At 42.4% G+C, this 23,434-nt stretch overlaps 1 protein-coding gene across 1 annotated transcript in view; it reads right to left on the bottom strand.

Moving 5' to 3' along the window:
• ARFGEF3 (ARFGEF family member 3) overlaps window positions 1–23,434 on the bottom strand; it is a 132,813-nt gene that overhangs the window by 69,866 nt on the left and 39,513 nt on the right. The window contains exon 6 of the mRNA XM_014533926.1: window positions 14,662–14,730. Coding sequence (XP_014389412.1) covers window positions 14,662–14,730 — 69 coding nt within the window. The remainder of the gene's footprint in view (window positions 1–14,661; window positions 14,731–23,434) is intronic.

Genomic DNA, 23,434 nt, shown 5'->3' with positions numbered 1-23,434 from the left:
ACAGGCCCCTGATCACCAGGGAACGCACGAAGACACAGGGCAGTGAGGAGTTTCATAATGGACATTTTGATCATTTCATGCAATTGTGGACATCCAGGTTTACGGCATGCTAAACACAACTGAGAGCAAAAACAAACTGTTAGTGAAGCAAATTAAACCCCGACAGCAGAAGGAAAAAAACAGAAAACAAAGCCAAGTCTGCAAGCCATATATAGCAATAAGAGTTTTATGTCATTAAGTAGACTGATAAATAACAGTACTAGGTTAAACCCAGGGTGGAATCACTATTATTAAATATGAAGCAGCACAGTGGAATGTAGCAGATATTCAACATTGGCCAAAGTGGTAAGTTTTTAAAAAGCTTCCACAACAGAAATTTGCTTAACTTTGCAAAATGCATATGAGCTTCTCCATGTTGAGTTGTGCATTTACTTTCTCTTTCCTATCTGAAGGATTAGTGGTGCAGCTTTGTCAAAACTGTGCATGGTACTGACTAATAAGTCCCATAAAGAGAAGAGCTAGCAGGTTTCCAATTGGAAAATTTTTATGGAGATAAAAATAATTTATGGTGATAAAAATAAAAGGATCAGAGATTAAACTGCAAGAAAGCAGAAGAACTGTCTTTTATGTAGGGAAGACTATGAATGCTTGTTGATCACGTTAGAAATTAAGAAAATTTTGATTAACACTACAAGTCTAAACTCTGTTGAATCACATTGACAAGTCAGTGACCAGGCTGTTTCCAGCTGAATGGCAATAACAGGTAGGTATGAAACAGGAGCACCTCAATAAGTGGGTCCCGCTGATGCAAACGCACAGGCACACACACATACACACAAGGGGAAACTGAAAGTCTGATCACCATGCTTGGGTAGGAATTTTACTGCTTTTCCTTTTGGATCTCAGTTAGAAGGAAACTCTTACCATGCCCAGGCATACATGGACAACTCTGACGGTTACTTCCCTCTTCCTCGTTCTCATTCTTCTTGGCTTAGCTGACATGTTAAAATGGATTCCGATACCTCAGCCCAGCAATCCCTGCACCTTCTCAGGCAGAGCCTTCTGCTTGGTCTACACAGGGTCTACTGAACTCTAGCCTCTGCCCTCCGAGCCAGCCCAAAGGAAGTAGAGAGGAGCTCTGCACTGCTCTGTGTCTTCTAATTCTAAATAAGTTCTTCAAGAGCCTTGCAAGTCAGAGATTAAAGGCAAGTGTGGAAATTCCTTGCACAAAAAACTAGTTTGCTCAAAGCCCATCTGGCAGTAAGTTGCCAAAGAACAGAAACCTCAGAGGAGTCAAAACAGAGTCAATACAGAGACTTACGCACAAAGAAGAAAGTGTTTCCAGAAGGCAGAGTGGAGAAAGCAGTCCCTTAAAATGGGATTTCTTTACTCCAATGGCCTCAGCTGGTTTGAGACAATGGTTTGGGCTCCTTTGGCCATTTCTCTTGCCAGGAGGTAGGGTTACTCCTCCCAGCCTTACCAGAACATAGCAAATAAGATGCTTCAAAGAGAAATGGATCAGGTCATCTGTGTCATATCTGGAGACTATCTGCTCCTTAATTGTAGAATACTTTATTTGAAGTATATCTCAGAAATAGACTTAAAAAAAGTACCATTGAACATTTCAAGGGTTGTAAGTCAGCTCAGTTAAAAAATACTTTCATGACAACCAGAATCATTACATTGAAATCTCTGGAGGCAGATCTTGGGCCTCAATGTTTCTGAAGGTCCCTGGGGTAACAAGTGGAACTAAACTACACTCCAGATCCTGTGATGGTAACAATGCTCAGAAAAGATAAACTGTGTATCAAAATGTAAAGATACTCAAGAAAGTGACATATGATTGATTAATGGTCACTTGAATCCATGGTCATACAAAAAAGGTGAAATTCATCAATACTTCTGCTTCACATGAAAAAAGACCATAGAGCCATTATCGAATTAAATGCCTTGGTAAAGGTCTCAGGTGGGTAAGACTCCTAAGAATTTTAGTCGGATGCCAATATTACTATGGCAAGATCCTAATTCTAAGACGGAGGTTACCAGGAAGCAATATTACATAGTGGTCAACAGCACATATTTGAATACAAAAAGTCTGGATTTGAATGTCTAGCTAAAGAACCTTAGACAAGCAAATGAACCTCACTTTCCCTGGGATTCTTTATCTAGCTGGGTTGTGGTAAAGATTAAAAGAGAATGTATGGGAAATGCTACTATTGACATGCCCTAAGGACTCAACTATTATTAGCAAATATTACTAACCAGTGTTTTGGAATTGAAGGATGGATAGATGATAGATAGATGGAAGTGCAAGAAGGTCCCTGAAAGTAAGAATCTTAAAAAATAAAACAATAATCTTTGAGACAAACTCTGCTTGAACCTGACAGCATGCCACAGAATCAGAGACTAGAAGTTTCCCATGAGTCAATAAGATCAAACCAGAAAATACACATTTACGAACTCGACTTTCTCACTGAGAAAATGCCATACAGGAGCCTTCAGCAGGCATGTTCTTTCCAATGAAACAACATCATTAACCATCTTCAAATTAACTTCATAGACCTTCTGGTTTTGGCACCACCTCTTTCTTTAACCCCAGGACCTGGGCAATGTTATTTCCACAGCTTATCCTGTTAAGATAGCTAACCTGGAAAACTCAACATTATCTGCTAATTTGACCATAGCAAGAGAAATCTTGGGCCCAGCTTTCAATCAATAAAGAGAAGAATTATGTATCCATATAGAGTTTTAGAAATGATAATTCATAAAAATGAATAAAAAACACATGTTGGATATTTCATAATTGTCCATTTCTAAATTTGGTGATATTTCTAATTCCTCCCGTATCGTGGAAGACCCTGTACTGAAAAAACTTTCATTACGGCAGTTTAATTAAGCAAGTTAAGTTAGTCACACAAACAAAGGCTGCCACCTTCCTATTTACATTTTAAATGCTTAACGATCCTTGTAAAGTTTCAGCAGTACCTTGGGGAAATAGCCTCATTTTTCATACGTAAGTACACATCCCATTTCCTGATCAACAGGTTTCAGGATAAGCACTATCTTTGAGTAATGGTCAGTGCACAGCAGAGTATGAAAGAAAAGAAAGTCTGGACTCTTTCCCAACATTTCCATAGCTGTTTTAAATGATTTATTTGAAAGCGTTTTTATAAATTGTTTCCCTAGCTATATCAAACATGACAAGAGGAGAAAATGTCACTTTTTTTCCTTTAAGTTAAAGACTTATCTTTTTAAAAATACATATATATATATATTTATTGATTTCAGAGAGGAAGGGAGAGAGAGAAATATCATTAATGAGAGAGGATCATTGATTGGCTGCCTCCTGCACACCCCACACTAGGGATCAAGCCTGCAACCTGGGCCTGTGCCATGACATGGAATAGAACCGTGACCTCCTGATTCATAGGTTGACGCTCAACCACTGAGTCACGCCAGCTGGGCAAGACTTATCTTTATGGAAAGTTCAGATACAACCAAGAAAGCTTGCTGGAGCTAAGTGGTAGTTTTAGGCTGAAATGTCCTGCTTTGAAAATAGAGATGCAGATTTTCAAAGGCTAAGTTAGCAGGTGAAAAGCACTTGAGAGCTTACAAAAATCATTGGGTATCAGTAAGTCTACAGAGCACTATTATTTTTGTGTGTGTGGCAGTATACTAGTAAGTCTGTTTTGTCATTCCCACATTCTGGTGATGAAAAAGCATTTCTTAAATGACTGCTCCGGTGAAAACCAAAAGACTGTAAGCTATTTTGCAAATTAAAAACAAAACAAAACACACACCCATAAAATGAAGGCCTTTAAGAAAGATGTTTATTCCTATCTCATGTATCTGATTCCAGATGATTCTACTATTATCCTTTCTTAAATTACCTATACATTATTCATTTGATAATCTAATATTTATAACTACTGATCCATATACTTACATTTATAAGTTGTTGCTATGTTTTCCTATAAATAGATCTACTCTGTGTTCTTTTTATGCCAAGTTACCTAAATATGGATTGAGTGAGGGGGCATTTCCCTCCTTTTTAAAAGGCTGACCCTGTGTCTTAATGGTGAAAACACATATTCAGATGGAACAGTGGGATAACTCTGTAGCAGATTCAACTGTTAAAGCATTTAGGAAATATGTTTGAGCCCTAGTTGGGTAGCTCAGTTGATTAGAGCGTCATCCTGATATGCCAAGGTTGGAGGTTCAGTCTCTGGTCAGGGCATGTACAAGAAGCAACCAATGAATGCATAAATAAGTAGAAGAACAACTTGATGTCTCTCTCTCTTTCTCTATACTCAATGAATAAAATAAAAAGAAATACATTTAATATATATCAAGCGCTGACAAATGGGAAGAAGAAAATGTGGAGTTGATGTGGCAGGAGAAGATGAGAGACAAGGGTGATTAGAAGAATCAAAAGCTTGTACCATTGGGGGATCACCATCGAGAGGTTGCTGCTGCTGGGTGGGACTCCATACTTTGTGGGGTGGTCCCATTAGCCAAGCAGAGGCACGGCAGCTGTCACTGGGGTTTTAGGTCTATAAACCCAGCAGAACATGACCTTTAGATCTCACTTTAATATGCATGATTCATTGGAGTATCTTATAAGAAGGCAGATTCTTATTCCTTGGTCTGGGTTGGGGCCTGAGGAACCGCCCATGCATTTGGTGGGTGGAACACACTTGAGGCTTTAGAGCACAACAGCACATTTCCACGTGGTTTTATGACAAAGCTTGGCTGGAGGGAATAGTAACTATCAGAGCAGTGATTCTCAACTTGACTTCTGTGGGAGGGGGAGGAAGCGTTTACAAGTTTGCATGCTTAAGACCAAAACACTACTCAGAATTCTGGGGCAACCCGAGGCATCTTATTTGTGCTAAGTAAAGAGGAGAAGTCAAAGTTTAATCAAGTAACTATTGAAAATAGTTGACCTTTTATAGGAACCTATAGGAACCTTTGGTAAGCCCATCTCTTGTTCTGATCTTTACTCATTATCAACTGTGAACTGATGTAAACTACTCTCTTAAAAAGATATATATTAAAGATAAAAGGCAAGATTAGTTTAATTTCAACATTGTGCCTGCAGGGTATTCATGCCTGAGCATGGTTTGGGATGAGGGGAGAGGTGGCCCCTTCGTGGGTTACCACCATTTACACAGGGGCAGCATAAGGGCTCCTATGGGTGGGTCTGCTATAGGTGAGCTGATGACAGCACGTGCTGCACAGTGTATAGGCTGAAAGCTCAGTCACATCCGCTTGCATTCTGTTCTACCACTTCCTAACGGTGTGACTTTGGGAAAGATAGTGAACCTCTCTCTGTGTCACTTTCCTTATCCTGCTTTGCAGTATTGTTATATGGATTATATGATTTAATGTAGGTAAAGTTCTTAGAGCAGTGCCTGGCAGAGAGTAAATGCTAAATATGTAGTAGGTGTAGACAGAACACTGTCTTGGAGTGCATATACTTGTCTCTTACCGAGAGTGATGTTATATGTTTTCAAGCCTCCTCTGAATTACTGACTCTTAGAGGGAATGGCCACAGAGAATCAAGAACTATAGCTATGCCTAGAACTATGCTGAGTTGCAGCCATGAATAAAGGTCCACTATTCTTCTTAGCAGGAGGAGTACTCTCCAGGGTGTTTCTCTTGGTGGCTTTTTGATCGGAGTGACCCCTGACCCTGTATGCTCGTTGTCTCATGGGTCACTCGGCCTCCCTCAGCAGACTGATATGGAAATCTCCTGACCCATGGGCCGGCCAGGCAGGAGAGCTGGATTCCTCCTCTTCTGAAGCTGGTGTCCATGCCAGGTCCAGAGGGGCCATGCTGCACACTTATCAAAGGTGCTTTGAAGTGGTGACTCTTGGGCCATTACGAAGCAGTCCCTACCCCTGCCTTGCTGGAGAGTCTTCCAGAATGTCCAGTCACTGGAGCAGAGTGGTGGATCTGAGAGGCCTGGAGAAGAGGCAGCCTATACCCTGGGTCCCACCACAGTGGGGTGGAGGAATCTTCTGTGGGCCTGCAAGGGGAAAGCCGCCGCTATCAAACACAGGATGAACAGTTTATTTTTAAGAACTTCACCAAGTTCTTCTTCCTTCCAAGGAATAGAGTTCCAGGTCTTTATGAGGAGCAACAAGTCAAAGCTAGCATTGGAGTAGCAGCTTTCTCCGCGATGGTCTGCCCCTGCTTCATTATCTGCACACTGACTGGGAACTCTTATCCAGCTAAGGAAATCTCTGTGGGCTGCAGGCAGGACAAGAGGGGACTCGAGTAAGCTTGTTACAGTTCTCTCAGGAAGCTGGCCCTTCGCTGACCCATCCTTTCAGGGCCATATTGTTTAGGGGTAACCTCAACACCACTGTCCATGTGAAGTTCCATAACGACACTGACCAAGCATTTACTATGCGGCCGGACCTGCACGGAAAGCTATTTATGTGGATTCTACTTCTCTTGTCCAATCGGCACAACCACACTGTTAGCATTCCTTTTACAGAGAAGCAGCCTGAAGCCAGGGCGGTATCCAAGGCAACACGCTGGGGGTGCCAGAGCTGGGCCGACATCTAAACATGGGACTCTGGAGCCCTGTTTCTACCTCCCAGCTCGAGGCCTTTACCTTTACATCTCTCAGGCTGAGATTTTCTTCAAAAACAGGTTCCTTTACAGGTTTTGGTGGGGAGCACTGTGCCCTGCTGCCTCACTGTTCTGGACAGGCCTGCCGAGTCTTTACTCTGCTTCCAGACGCCCTCAGTGAACACGCTTGACTTGGCTGGTCCAGGGCAGTGCCTGTCCACTCTTCAGGAACTGCATCCCAACTTTCAGGTTCTTATTCGAAAACTGGTTCCTGCGAGGAGGGTAAAGACAACCTCCTCCTCCTCTCAGCTTGGGCTTCCTGGTGGCCATCCCGCAACGTAGGGTGCTGCAACAACCTGTGCCCCCACAGCTCCCAAGGGCCGGCTGCACGGTGAAGGCTACATTTCCCTTCCCGCCCTGCACAGGCCTGCCTCCCACATGCCAGCCCTGCTTCTTGCTCTGATAAAAAACAAAAACCAAAAGAACCCCACAAAACAACAAACAATCAAAAACACTACAGTTGTCATTTTAAAAGTAAAAAAAGAGATAAGCCAAAGAACTTATATACCTATATGCATAGCCCATGGACACAGTCAATAGGGTAGTAAAGACCTGGGGATGGGTGGGTAGGGGCTGGGAGGAGGGGAGTTAATGGGGGGTAAATGGGAGACATCTGTAATACTATCAACAATAAAAAATATAAAAAAAATAAAGCGATAGCTGTAAGGATTCGATTTTGTAGTAGCTTTTGGTTAAATCAAATATTCTACATAATATAAAATATAAACCTTTTGTAAAGAGGCTATCATTAGATGTTAACATGCATATTCACTAGGAGATTTCTTTAGGTTCTGTTACAATTCAAAAACAATAAACGGTCACTTTCCTCTTCCCTCCTGTAATTTCCCTCAGAATGCTGCCTGGGATTTGTTAGTCCCATGCTCCCCTTATTCTCCAAGATATATAGACAGCGAGTCGATGACATTTGCAAGATCTTTAGTGACCATTAAAAATCTCACTCTCTACTTGTAGAGCTATTAGGGAACAGATCAATAAAAGCCTGTGGCATTTTAAGAATTGCTTCTAATTTTGGAGATAAGACGCCAGACTCTCCCCTGTCCATTTGGCTCCTGACGCTGCAACTTTGCTAGCTGGTAGCCTCAGACATAAAAGTGCTGGTGTCTGCTCCTTGCTCCCAAACACAACAGCCGGGCCCTGCTTGCACCTGGTCCTGTCAGTAGCAGCCTCCTGAGAATGTTGCCCAATTCATGGAAGAGCACTGAAGCCTAGCAAAGTCACCTTATACAGCATATACACCTCAGCAGCACACCCAAAGTACGATTGTCAGATGGGACAAGGCCTTTCCTAAGCTCTCATTCTGAGTCACCAGCCAGGCCAGTCCTAGATGCAGTCACTCCTTCGGAGAAAGCAATTACGTGTGCAATTTAAAAAGGAAAAGGGGATTTTTGCCAATTTTAGTCACAAGGTTAGATAAGTTCATTGTGGGTCTGCTCCTCAGTCTTTTAATCCTTAAGATGCCTGATACCCAAGCGTCGACTCCTGATAAAAATCATCTCAATGCTATGCTGGCTGGAAGAGAGGGATAATGGAGCAACTGCTTTATCGCCTCATGGAAAGAGGCTTTCTTTAATTTAAGGGCTATCTTTGCGGGGGTTGGCATTTGGTGTGCAAGAAAGCTGTGGGCAGCAGTCACCAGGATCTATCTGGCCTGGGGAGAGGACACATCTAATACCTCTGTATTGGGTGTCCCTTTGCCTGAAACCCTCCTGTCCTTGGCTCCTCCTATGCTTGTTCCTCATGTCACTCATGTAGTTGGTTCTTTCAGGTCTCAATTCAACCTCCGCTCATTTACTTCAGAGCACGTACCAGTCTCATATATGAATGATGCATTTACTTATTTATGATCTTCCCATTAGACTATTACATCCATTGAGCACCCGAAAGGCCCTCAGGCTTTCTCATATGATGCTTTCCTACTTTAGCTTTCTGCTACTTTGCACAGCTTCCTTTTCTTGTGTCCCCCTCCCCCTCATGTTTACAGCAGGTGGGTAGGAAGGTATGAGAAAATGATGGCTGGTGGAGGTGGTGGTCTGTGAAGGTGAGTACTGGTCCACCTGGGCCTTGGTTTTTTAGGTATTCATTATAAAGACTGACAACTGGACATTTATGAAACCTGTTTTACGTAGTTTCTTACAGGACTGACGACCGGCATTCTGCCTTCCATCCTGTGTACATTCATACAAAAGTAGGTTTGAAAAGAAATGTTCAAAAACCCACCCCAGCTCTCTGTGAGCAAGAGCTGCGTTCTGGCGGCAGTGGCTGGAGGCAGTGGGAGCGGTACCTTTGAGAGTCTTCAAGAAGGGTGCTGGTGGCGGGATTTGGTAATCACAAGTCTCATGGGAACAGGGGAAGCTCGACTTCCTCTGCCCCAGGGAAGCCAGGGAAGGTACAGGGAGGCCTTGCAGCCGGAGTCTGCAGCAGACAGGCTCCCTGTACCCACCCATTGCTGGTTTTATTCAAAACATCTTTGAAGAAAGGCTTTCCCCACCTGATGCCTAGCCACCAATACCAAAAGACTCACCGAGCCATACGCAAAAGCTAAGCACAACAGACAATAACGAAGGGGAAGTGAGCACAGTAAGGAAGCCAGCTCCTTAAGCTCGCACACAGTCTGTTGTGTTGGCAGCACAGCAGGTTTTAATTACGGCTCTGACAGTGCCCTGGTCCCCCGGGGCTCACAAGATATATAAAGGACACCAGTGTCTAGCAAGGATGATGAGGCAGACAGAACTGACTCACCCAAAAAGTGCTAAGTGGAGAAACAGTTGCTATGCCCAGTGCCTAGCAAGCATTAATTCACCAAATTAAAACACAGAGTGAGTGAAAGGAAACTTAGAGCCACGGCAAATTAATTTAAAGTGTCTGACTTCCACTGCATCGTGAGAGGGCAAAATTTTTAAATTCACATTCTGAGCATGTTGGCCTCGAGAAAAACAGGAACATCTAAATATCGAGGGCAACTCCATTAAAAATACAGCCCTCACGGGGTCATGAAAGCATACTGACTATATTATCACTGAACAGCAGGAACTTGAGTGATGGATAGGCAGCGTCTTGCAATCTAGCTGGATGGCACAGCCTCTATAAATGATCTAAGAGGATAGGAAAAAAAGGCTTAAGCCCTGGCTGGTGTGAGTCAGTGGTTACAGCATTGGCCTGTGCACCGAAGGTCGTGGGTTCAATTCCAGTCAAGGGCACATACCTGGGTTGCAGGCTAATCCCTGGCCCTGGTCTGGAAGCATGTGTGTGGGAGGCAACTAATCAATGTGTCTCTCTCATATTGATGTCTCTCTCTCTCTCTCTCTCTCTCTCTCTCCCCCCATACCTCCTACTCTCCCTTCCTCTCTCTCTAAAAATCAATGATAAAATATCCTTGGGTGAGAATTTAAATAAAGAAAGGCTCAGTCTTCCATGAAAAGGGGAAAAATCATTACAAAGGCTACAAAATTCCCAATCAACTCTGCAATTTAAAATGTGTACAGAAACCCCGGATTTAAAAAAAAAAAAAAAGCCTGGAAAGGAGAAAGTAAAGCTGATCTATTTTAAGAACTGGCACAAGTGAAAAGGATCTGGCAATTCAGAGATGCCAAAGAGAGGCCGTAAAATGCTTCATTTAAGTGAAAAGGTATTCATGTATAGGAAAGAAACATAGCATATAGAGGGCTCATACTATCCAAGGTTTCAGGCATCCACCAGGGCCTTGACACGTATCTCCCACATACACGTGGTGGTGGGGACTACTGTATATATTAACTCTGAAAGTTAGAAGACATCATAACTGGAGAAGAGAGACTTTGCAGATGAGATGACATATGAGCAAAGCACTGATGCAGGAGAGAAAAGGGACAGAGATGTGTACTAAGCAGAGGAAATGCCATGAGTAAGGGCTTTGAAGTATGAAGGTAGAGGCTAGAGATGATGCTAGAAAGTAGGTTGGAACCTTATTGTACTTCAATTTAAATGCCCTATGTTAAATGTTCTGCATGTATTATTTTAAGGTTGGTCAGGCCAAACTAATTGTACTAAGACAAATGGGAAATTGAAGTGATAAAGCAGACACTTAATAAGATGTCAGTGAAGTTAAAGACAGATTGCAGTCACTCCAATGGATATGGACTGACTGGGGTGCATTTGGCAAAGGGATGCAGGGACTTCCCAACGTAAAAGGCAAACATCTCCGTATTTAAAACCCGAGTATCATCCTACACTGTTCTCCCCACATACTCCCTCATGTCTGATCAGTCTGCTAAAATCTCTCCTGCTTCCTCCATTCCCAAAGCTTGATATTAGATATTAATAAAGTAACATATTTTGAAGAACAGTGATATCCCTTGTTCAAAATGCTTAATACAGGCAATACCGCTACAGACATGACAATCACAGAACTGGCAGAAAATGTAAAAGGCTTTTTTCTACAGAATTTATTTGGAGCCGTTTAGATATAACTTAAATCTGTGTGTCCTCTTCACCCCCATCAGATTCATAAGCTTCCTAGTGGTAAGGTCTGACTTTCTGATGCCCACCTGTTTACAGCACCCTGCCTGGCCCTGGGAGGCATGGTGAGTCCTGGCCCAGGCTCATCCTATGCACTGTCCACAGGAGAATCAACCGCCGAGTGTCAGTGGTCAGTGAGATTGCGCACCTCGGTGCTTAATCATTATTGGAAAATGTGTAGACAATGTGAGAAGACAGCCCAGCTGTATAGAAGAAAACTGTCCGGGGAATCTGAATGTCACATCCAGGTGGTATAAATGGCTAAAGGCCATTTTGCAATCATGTACTGAAGTGTCAGGTGACCTGGTGAGGGCAACCGGAATTTAGTAAGCCTCCTTTCAGATGTACAGCCATCTGGCAGGACCTCACTCTGGAGAGTGAGAAAACCACCTCTGCTCCCCAGAGGGCATCTCCCATCAGACTTACGGAACATTCTCCCTGCCTGACATCTGTTCTGCTCTGAACCTGTCTTTGGCACTTAACATAGTAAATGGTAACTTGCCTAAGATTTATGTTTCAAAGACCTCGTTTCTGCTAAAGGACCATTTTCCAGAGACGGCCTCTGCATGTCTACTTTATATCTACTTGTGTGCTGCATTCCTCGGGCTCTCCTACATTTATGCGACAAATATTTATTGAGGTGTTACCGGGGGGCAGATCTAGCACGAGACGTTGGGCATACAGTGAACAAAAAAGACACCCTGATCCCCTATCTTGAAGGGCTAACATCTGATTTTGAAGACAGTCATAAGACAAGGAGTTATAGTAAGTTGCTATGAGCATTATGATTGGAAAAATATACTGTATTCTGGGAAAGTTTATCAGGGTCCAACACATAGCACACCAGTTGTAATGCTGTTTTTATCCGGACCTGCACGGAAAGCTATTTATGTGGATTCTACTTCTCTTGTCCAATCGGCACAACCACACTGTTAGCATTCCTTTTACAGAGAAGCAGCCTGAAGCCAGGGCGGTATCCAAGGCAACACGCTGGGGGTGCCAGAGCTGGGCCGACATCTAAACATGGGACTCTGGAGCCCTGTTTCTACCTCCCAGCTCGAGGCCTTTACCTTTACATCTCTCAGGCTGAGATTTTCTTCAAAAACAGGTTCCTTTACAGGTTTTGGTGGGGAGCACTGTGCCCTGCTGCCTCACTGTTCTGGACAGGCCTGCCGAGTCTTTACTCTGCTTCCAGACGCCCTCAGTGAACACGCTTGACTTGGCTGGTCCAGGGCAGTGCCTGTCCACTCTTCAGGAACTGCATCCCAACTTTCAGGTTCTTATTCGAAAACTGGTTCCTGCGAGGAGGGTAAAGACAACCTCCTCCTCCTCTCAGCTTGGGCTTCCTGGTGGCCATCCCGCAACGTAGGGTGCTGCAACAACCTGTGCCCCCACAGCTCCCAAGGGCCGGCTGCACGGTGAAGGCTACATTTCCCTTCCCGCCCTGCACAGGCCTGCCTCCCACATGCCAGCCCTGCTTCTTGCTCTGATAAAAAACAAAAACCAAAAGAACCCCACAAAACAACAAACAATCAAAAACACTACAGTTGTCATTTTAAAAGTAAAAAAAGAGATAAGCCAAAGAACTTATATACCTATATGCATAGCCCATGGACACAGTCAATAGGGTAGTAAAGACCTGGGGATGGGTGGGTAGGGGCTGGGAGGAGGGGAGTTAATGGGGGGTAAATGGGAGACATCTGTAATACTATCAACAATAAAAAATATAAAAAAAATAAAGCGATAGCTGTAAGGATTCGATTTTGTAGTAGCTTTTGGTTAAATCAAATATTCTACATAATATAAAATATAAACCTTTTGTAAAGAGGCTATCATTAGATGTTAACATGCATATTCACTAGGAGATTTCTTTAGGTTCTGTTACAATTCAAAAACAATAAACAGATATCCAAAATAAATAAAATAAAAGTAATGGGGAATCTAAAATAGTCAAATTCTGAAAAACAGAGTAGTCGTTCTTGCCAAGGGCCGGAAGGAGGGAGAAATACAGAGAAAGTACTATTCAATGGGTATAAAGTTTCAGTTATAGAAGATGAATAAGTTGTGGAGATCTGCTCTAGACCATTGTGCTTATAGTTAACATTACTGTATTGTACACTTAAGATTATGTTAAGAGGGCAGATCTCATCCTAAGTGTTCTTACCACAATAGAAAAAAATGAACCTGCCAATAATGAGTACTCACAGGTAACTCTCAAAATTCATTAGAAAAATACCGACAGCTATTCTCTTTCTTTACCTATATGGAGTAAAACATATAACTGTGTGAAAGAAAAGTGTTCTTTCCAACAATATAAATACACATTTGAGAACTGATTTATATTGTAGTGAGAAGTCAGCTAATTGTCTGCTTCTTTTTATTTTGATAGACTCACAAAAATGTCCTGTGTGCTCAAAATAATTTTCTCTTAATTTTCACCCTTTAATGGCACACAATACTGTAAAAGTCCATGAATCAGCCAATATAAATACTACCCATGACAATGTTATGTAGCTGAGGTGATGGATATGTTAATTAATTGATTGTAGTGATTATTCCACAATATATACATATATCAAAACACCGAGTTGTACAGCTTAAATATATACATTTATTTGTCAACTATACCTCAATAATGATGAGAAAAATGATGAAAAAAAGAAAACATGCCCAAAGTGTTTAGCATCTACCTGGTATACCCAATAAATGGTAATCATTATTGTAAAAACAAAAACCCATGAGCACTAATAGGCTTTCTTTTTCTCTGTAATTGAAGAATTCAGAATATCAATGCCTCATTAAGGTCTGAAGATGCATGCTTGTCAAAACATACAAATCCTGAAGATACTCTTTTCAAGAAATGGAAAGAAAATTATTCTAAGTGTATTAAAGTACAGCTCTGGAATGATGAGGTCTCCAAAAACCAAAGGTTTATGCCAGACAGTCAGAAAGCCAAGTTTTCTGTAGGACACACTCGGGGGAGCGCTGGGAGGTAATGATTGCTCCAGGTTACAGCACAGATCAATACAGACAGAAAAGAGAAGGCTTTCCAGCGACAGCTACAAATACACTCATCGGGGATTAGGAGACAGGAATGGAATTTAATCAATAAACATCTCTCTAAATCAAATACCCGGTTTCTTAAAAAACATTTGAAGAAAACTCAAATGCTTTTTGATTGAGCTTAGAAAGAACAGACCAGGAATGCATTCTGAGTGAGGTAAGGTGGGGAGAACCAGTACTGTTATTTCTGTGGTTACAGACTCAAGTTAAGCAAACCAAAGCATGCAAAGCACCATGACTTAGGACGATGGACCACCGAGCCCACTTCTCACAGATCCAACCCTTAGTGGAAATTCCCCAGGGTCATGACCAGAGAAGGCCTCGCCCCACTGCTGGGCTCCACTCTACCCCGGTATGGATGCCAGCTGGGGTGAAGCAGCTGTGAGCAAGCAGCACAAGCGCAAGCAGCACCCGGGGGCGGGGGCAGCAGCGGGCACTCACCTCCGCGATCTTCAGCACTGCACTCCCGTTCAGGTCAAATGTCGGGGTGTAGGTTATGCAGAGTAAAACCTTTACCAACCAGGAGGTGGGGGAGGAAGGAAGAGAGAGGGGGTTAAAAACCTAGAAAGTGATTTTTATTCCATATGGCTTTTGTGCAGTCCTCTTGATGACTCCTTTGTTCTTTGCTTTATCGAATGTGTTGCTATTTCACTCACTGCTCTCTAATTGGTGGCCGCATATTGTCCAATAAAATAGAGATGAACACTTTTAAAAATAAAGGATGCTACCCTCACCCCCGGGGAAGGACCACTGCAAGGCAAGCCAGAAAAGGCATTCCTCAACAACTCCAGGAAGTCTACCAGTATCTGATAAGGAAACTAAATGGCCAGGCTTAGTGCTAGGCACTGTATGTATATGATCTAGATTGCTTTTTTAGTAATTGTCATTTGATTGTTTTACTTTACTGATAAGGAAACTGATGCTCAGAACAATTGAGTAAGATGCCCAAGATCACTCAGGAAACAAGTGTGGAGCTGAGATTTGAACCCAAGTAATCTGACTCCATGCCCTGAACCCCTTGGCAATACTGTCTCTACTTCTTCCTAGATCCAAGCATCACTCAACTTTCCTGCTCCTGTCCTCTCCCAAATCCACATGGGATTAGAAATTGTTGCATGGTCACTTTCCTCTTCCCTCCTGTAATTTCCCTCAGAATGCTGCCTGGGATTTGTTAGTCCCATGCTCCCCTTATTCTCCAAGATATATAGACAGCGAGTCGATGACATTTGCAAGATCTTTAGCGACCATTAAAAATCTCACTCTCTACTTGTAGAGCTATTAGGGAACAGATCAATAAAAGCCTGTGGCATTTTAAGAATTGCTTCTAATTTTGGAGATAAGACGCCAGACTCTCCCCTGTCCATTTGGCTCCTGACGCTGCAACTTTGCTAGCTGGTAGCCTCAGACATAAAAGTGCTGGTGTCTGCTCCTTGCTCCCAAACACAACAGCCGGGCCCTGCTTGCACCTGGTCCTGTCAGTAGCAGCCTCCTGAGAATGTTGCCCAATTCATGGAAGAGCACTGAAGCCTAGCAAAGTCACCTTATACAGCATATACACCTCAGCAGCACACCCAAAGTACGATTGTCAGATGGGACAAGGCCTTTCCTAAGCTCTCATTCTGAGTCACCAGCCAGGCCAGTCCTAGATGCAGTCACTCCTTCGGAGAAAGCAATTACGTGTGCAATTTAAAAAGGAAAAGGGGATTTTTGCCAATTTTAGTCACAAGGTTAGATAAGTTCATTGTGGGTCTGCTCCTCAGTCTTTTAATCCTTAAGATGCCTGATACCCAAGCGTCGACTCCTGATAAAAATCATCTCAATGCTATGCTGGCTGGAAGAGAGGGATAATGGAGCAACTGCTTTATCGCCTCATGGAAAGAGGCTTTCTTTAATTTAAGGGCTATCTTTGCGGGGGTTGGCATTTGGTGTGCAAGAAAGCTGTGGGCAGCAGTCACCAGGATCTATCTGGCCTGGGGAGAGGACACATCTAATACCTCTGTATTGGGTGTCCCTTTGCCTGAAACCCTCCTGTCCTTGGCTCCTCCTATGCTTGTTCCTCATGTCACTCATGTAGTTGGTTCTTTCAGGTCTCAATTCAACCTCCGCTCATTTACTTCAGAGCACGTACCAGTCTCATATATGAATGATGCATTTACTTATTTATGATCTTCCCATTAGACTATTACATCCATTGAGCACCCGAAAGGCCCTCAGGCTTTCTCATATGATGCTTTCCTACTTTAGCTTTCTGCTACTTTGCACAGCTTCCTTTTCTTGTGTCCCCCTCCCCCTCATGTTTACAGCAGGTGGGTAGGAAGGTATGAGAAAATGATGGCTGGTGGAGGTGGTGGTCTGTGAAGGTGAGTACTGGTCCACCTGGGCCTTGGTTTTTTAGGTATTCATTATAAAGACTGACAACTGGACATTTATGAAACCTGTTTTACGTAGTTTCTTACAGGACTGACGACCGGCATTCTGCCTTCCATCCTGTGTACATTCATACAAAAGTAGGTTTGAAAAGAAATGTTCAAAAACCCACCCCAGCTCTCTGTGAGCAAGAGCTGCGTTCTGGCGGCAGTGGCTGGAGGCAGTGGGAGCGGTACCTTTGAGAGTCTTCAAGAAGGGTGCTGGTGGCGGGATTTGGTAATCACAAGTCTCATGGGAACAGGGGAAGCTCGACTTCCTCTGCCCCAGGGAAGCCAGGGAAGGTACAGGGAGGCCTTGCAGCCGGAGTCTGCAGCAGACAGGCTCCCTGTACCCACCCATTGCTGGTTTTATTCAAAACATCTTTGAAGAAAGGCTTTCCCCACCTGATGCCTAGCCACCAATACCAAAAGACTCACCGAGCCATACGCAAAAGCTAAGCACAACAGACAATAACGAAGGGGAAGTGAGCACAGTAAGGAAGCCAGCTCCTTAAGCTCGCACACAGTCTGTTGTGTTGGCAGCACAGCAGGTTTTAATTACGGCTCTGACAGTGCCCTGGTCCCCCGGGGCTCACAAGATATATAAAGGACACCAGTGTCTAGCAAGGATGATGAGGCAGACAGAACTGACTCACCCAAAAAGTGCTAAGTGGAGAAACAGTTGCTATGCCCAGTGCCTAGCAAGCATTAATTCACCAAATTAAAACACAGAGTGAGTGAAAGGAAACTTAGAGCCACGGCAAATTAATTTAAAGTGTCTGACTTCCACTGCATCGTGAGAGGGCAAAATTTTTAAATTCACATTCTGAGCATGTTGGCCTCGAGAAAAACAGGAACATCTAAATATCGAGGGCAACTCCATTAAAAATACAGCCCTCACGGGGTCATGAAAGCATACTGACTACATTATCACTGAACAGCAGGAACTTGAGTGATGGATAGGCAGTGTCTTGCAATCTAGCTGGATGGCACAGCCTCTATAAATGATCTAAGAGGATAGGAAAAAAAGGCTTAAGCCCTGGCTGGTGTGAGTCAGTGGTTACAGCATTGGCCTGTGCACCAAAGGTCGTGGGTTCAATTCCAGTCAAGGGCACATACCTGGGTTGCAGGCTAATCCCTGGCCCTGGTCTGGAAGCATGTGTGTGGGAGGCAACTAATCAATGTGTCTCTCTCATATTGATGTCTCTCTCTCTCTCTCTCTCTCTCTCTCTCCCCCCATACCTCCTACTCTCCCTTCCTCTCTCTCTAAAAATCAATGATAAAATATCCTTGGGTGAGAATTTAAATAAAGAAAGGCTCAGTCTTCCATGAAAAGGGGAAAAATCATTACAAAGGCTACAAAATTCCCAATCAACTCTGCAATTTAAAATGTGTACAGAAACCCCGGATTTAAAAAAAAAAAAAAAGCCTGGAAAGGAGAAAGTAAAGCTGATCTATTTTAAGAACTGGCACAAGTGAAAAGGATCTGGCAATTCAGAGATGCCAAAGAGAGGCCGTAAAATGCTTCATTTAAGTGAAAAGGTATTCATGTATAGGAAAGAAACATAGCATATAGAGGGCTCATACTATCCAAGGTTTCAGGCATCCACCAGGGCCTTGACACGTATCTCCCACATACACGTGGTGGTGGGGACTACTGTATATATTAACTCTGAAAGTTAGAAGACATCATAACTGGAGAAGAGAGACTTTGCAGATGAGATGACATATGAGCAAAGCACTGATGCAGGAGAGAAAAGGGACAGAGATGTGTACTAAGCAGAGGAAATGCCATGAGTAAGGGCTTTGAAGTATGAAGGTAGAGGCTAGAGATGATGCTAGAAAGTAGGTTGGAACCTTATTGTACTTCAATTTAAATGCCCTATGTTAAATGTTCTGCATGTATTATTTTAAGGTTGGTCAGGCCAAACTAATTGTACTAAGACAAATGGGAAATTGAAGTGATAAAGCAGACACTTAATAAGATGTCAGTGAAGTTAAAGACAGATTGCAGTCACTCCAATGGATATGGACTGACTGGGGTGCATTTGGCAAAGGGATGCAGGGACTTCCCAACGTAAAAGGCAAACATCTCCGTATTTAAAACCCGAGTATCATCCTACACTGTTCTCCCCACATACTCCCTCATGTCTGATCAGTCTGCTAAAATCTCTCCTGCTTCCTCCATTCCCAAAGCTTGATATTAGATATTAATAAAGTAACATATTTTGAAGAACAGTGATATCCCTTGTTCAAAATGCTTAATACAGGCAATACCGCTACAGACATGACAATCACAGAACTGGCAGAAAATGTAAAAGGCTTTTTTCTACAGAATTTATTTGGAGCCGTTTAGATATAACTTAAATCTGTGTGTCCTCTTCACCCCCATCAGATTCATAAGCTTCCTAGTGGTAAGGTCTGACTTTCTGATGCCCACCTGTTTACAGCACCCTGCCTGGCCCTGGGAGGCATGGTGAGTCCTGGCCCAGGCTCATCCTATGCACTGTCCACAGGAGAATCAACCGCCGAGTGTCAGTGGTCAGTGAGATTGCGCACCTCGGTGCTTAATCATTATTGGAAAATGTGTAGACAATGTGAGAAGACAGCCCAGCTGTATAGAAGAAAACTGTCCGGGGAATCTGAATGTCACATCCAGGTGGTATAAATGGCTAAAGGCCATTTTGCAATCATGTACTGAAGTGTCAGGTGACCTGGTGAGGGCAACCGGAATTTAGTAAGCCTCCTTTCAGATGTACAGCCATCTGGCAGGACCTCACTCTGGAGAGTGAGAAAACCACCTCTGCTCCCCAGAAGGTATCTCCCATGAGACTTACGAAACATTCTCCCTGCCTGACATCTGTTCTGCTCTGAACCTGTCTTTGGCACTTAACACAGTAAATGGTAACTTGCCTAAGATTTATGTTTCAAAGACCTCCTTGCTGCTAAAGGACCATTTTCCAGAGACGGCCACTGCATGTCTACTTTATATCTACCTGTGTGCTGCATTCCTCGGGCTCTCCTTCATTTATGCGACAAATATTTATTGAGGTGTTACCAGGGGGCAGATCTAGCACGAGATGTTGGGCATACAGTGAACAAAAAAGACACCTGATCCCTGATCTTGCAGGGCTAACATCTGGTTTTGAAGACAGTCATAAGATAAGGAGTTATAATAAGTTGCTATGAGCATTATGATTGGAAAAATATACTGTATTCTGGGAAAGCGTATCAGGGTCCAACACATAGCACACCAGTTGTAATGCTGTTTTTATCTTTTCATGAAAGTCTTAATTTAATATGTTGTAACATATAATTAACAAATTAAACTTGGGGAAATAATCAAGAAGCAAGTTGATTTGGGGGAGACAACCTACCCAAAGGCACATCAAGGGCATGGGGGCACACTGAATGAGCAAGGAATTCTTCTTTTCCTCTTTCTTAAACTATTAAAATAATTTTTATTTATATATGGGTGCTTCTTGAGGTGATTGTAGTTTCATTTTTCCAAATACCAAATGATATTTGTAAGTCGAACCAAACAAAATAATCTACCAGAGCTCAAAAGGGTATCTAGGAATCAGAGTCCAGCCCACCGAAGGCCCTGTCTTTCCTGGAACAAGGAGAGAGCAGACTCTTGAAATCCTCAGTGCCAAGTGCACTTCAGACCCCAGCTCTAGTTCTGGCTGATACCTTAGCTTTGCTACTTAATACATATCTCCTTCGGGTCCCTCACATATATTGGCTGGAAACTTCCTAAAATGGAAAGTAATCCCATAATTCCTTCTCTTTAGAAACATTCTGGTTCTTTTTTTACTTGGTCAAATTCAGCAGAAACTGAGGCAGAAAATTCAGTGACACGCCCTGAATACTGAGACACCACTTGTCTTTCTCTAGGAGGTATACATCATTATCATTTACATTTTACAGCTTAGAACATTAAGGCACCGATAAATTAAAAAACTTTCCTATGTTCACCAAGCATTCTAGCTCCAGAAGCTCTGTTTTTACCACTCTGCTACCAAATATTTTGAAAAGCAGAAAAAGTAACAAGAAATTCTAAAATGACAGAGTGTAATGATTGTTAGGACAGTTACATCATGCCATTCTGCTACTCTTGCAGACACACTTGTCCACGTAAAGGTGTCTCAGTTAATTCCTATCTAAACTGTAGGACATTTCTTCTTTCTCATTACGTTTCATTATTTTTCAGAAGCCATATTACTCACACTGACCTTGCAGTTAACTCAAACACAAGTCTAGAAAGTTTTCTTCTTCACCTATCCAATACCACATATCCAAAGACCAGATCAACTCCTAGGGTTGCCACAAAGCCTCTCCAGAAATATTTAAATGGTTGAAAAAGCAATTCTGCTACCAACAACTGTGTAAGTCCCACCAAGTAACTGAACCATTCCAACTTCAATTTTCCTATAAAAAGAAGGATCTGATGATGTTTGAGGTTACTTCAATTCTAAAGTCCAAATCCATGTTGTTCTTTCTCAGTTTTGAACTCACACAGATATTTATCTATAATCACAACTTGAGTTTTCTGTTTCCTTTTATCCTGGTGGCCACTGAAAACTATCACATGTGTTTCCTTCTCCTCTCCATTAGTCAATAACTGAAGTAACAAGCAACTAGTAAGCCACATGCCAGATGCTCTGCTAGGCACCAAAGGGACGCAAACAATACTGACAGTATGTAATTAGTTTTCACTTAGTACCTAGTGAAATCTTGTAGTCATGCCTGAATCGAGAGTTTAGGACTAACTAGTCAGAGAGATTATATCGTGATGTTCCCCCTGAATAGGCCACGGTAGTCTACTAGGTCTCAGCTAACCTCACACCTCACTGAATGCATTATAATTCTTTTCTGCTGAGGAAAGTGCAGTAAAAAAAGGGGGCAGGAGATGGCAGAGGAGATGTGTCAGCTGCCTCTTGCTGGGGAAAAATAAACCAGACTGCGATTCTCATGTGATAAGTGATTGTGGCAGACTGCCAGTTCTCTCTCAGCACTATCCTCTTCTTTTTGAAGTTTAGAACTCTGGGCACATGCTGCCCAAAATAAAGACTACACTTCCCAGCCTTCCTTACAACCGAGTGTTGTCATGTGACCAAGTCTGGCCAATGGGATGTGAGCAGAAGTGTCCTGCCTATCCTTCCTTCTGCCAGTTGGCTGGAATGTGGACATGATGACTGAGGATGGGGGCCATCATGGACAATGAGGTGGGGAAACAAAATCCAAGAAACAAACATCTCTGATAATGTGGTTCAGCCAATACTAACCTAAATTTATGCAAGAAAAAAATAAACTTCTGCCTTGTTTCGAGGAAATAAATCCTAACTAATACAGTAATTCTTTCTTCACTTTCTCCAATCTCAATCTTCTTGCTTGATTCTTTCTAATACTTTAGATCTATTTGCTTTAAATATTACCTCGTAAGAAGAGACTTCTCTGTTCTTCTCATTTGCCCACCCTCAGACCTTACTATAAATACACTTTTAGTTTTCCTAGATTGTTCATTCATTGTATTTATCACAGTTTATGTGTATTTATGCATTTCATTGATTTCTTTATCACTGGCCTTCAGATAAAGACTGTTTTTGTTTCATTTCAGTTTCATTGCCATGGGATCATCCCCGCCTAGCACAGAGGAAGCAATAGGTATTTATTGACAATAGGATTGAAAAAATTGGAGGATCTTTCCCACTCTACTAGGAACTCTAACACATTCCCAGTAAATATAGGAGCCTCTGCATCTCTGCTTGCTTAACAAACACCATGGGTGTAAAGTTTTAAAACACTTAGAATTATTCTCAAATATATTCAAGTGGTATGGCACTTGGAAATGGTGGTGCATAAAAAAAAAGAATAATGTGAAAATACCTTTATCTCAAAAAGTAATGCATAAATTACTTAAAGGAAAACCACATTTCTAAGTTTTCAATATTTTCTTCTTTTCCATATATTTTTATTATCTGTCTAATGCAGTCACACTAATGGGTAGGGAAGCTGGGGGGGGGGAATAGTACGAATTTTATCAATGTGTATACAAAGTAGAAAACACTATCTTCAATTTTCGGAGCAGGAAGAGGGAGGGCTGTTGGGGAACCATTTTCTTAGCAAAACCACCTATTTTAGATACTTCTGCATTAACCAAAGAAATGTGTTTGTAATCATGACAGATCAACCTCTAACAATTGCACATTCAAAATTAAACATTTTTCATCAAACACTGGATTGTTCCTTAATACTAGAGATTGCTGCAAATCTTTAACGTGTCTCAATAGACTTAGCTTTAGACTAAGAATGGATTTCTCCTTGTTATGAGAAGGCAAGACAATTTAGTCATTTTTCACCCTCAAACTTGGCTAATGATCATTCCTCCCCTAAGACACTCTAGAAGACCAAAAGCCCAGAGTTAAAAGGCCAAAATATGAGACTCTGCCATTAAAATATTATTGAGAAGGGATGTAGAAATGTTCCTTCCATTTGGTCTCTTTCTTACTCCCAGACCAAGGCATGGACTGCAAAGCTGGTACATAATGTAAAAGTACTCTCTCCTCTCCACGGTAAGACCAGAGTTCTACATGGACAACCTAAAGCTTAGGTCTACCAGTTCTACAGATAGTAAGATTTTTCCCCATGAATCATTCACCTTTATATTTTCTGTAGACATCTGGTTGGCTTTGGTACAAAATATGAAAACATGTCAATGGTAAATTACATTTTCTTTCCCTTCCCCTAACTTATAATCTCAATTTCTCCTCCCCTCCCCTCCCCTCTCCTCTCCCCTCCCCTCCTTC

The sequence above is a fragment of the Myotis brandtii genome, unplaced genomic scaffold, assembly GCF_000412655.1.
Source record: "Myotis brandtii unplaced genomic scaffold, ASM41265v1 scaffold123, whole genome shotgun sequence".
NCBI classification, from domain to species: domain Eukaryota; kingdom Metazoa; phylum Chordata; class Mammalia; order Chiroptera; family Vespertilionidae; genus Myotis; species Myotis brandtii.
This window is presented reverse-complemented; position numbering and strand designations above follow the sequence as displayed.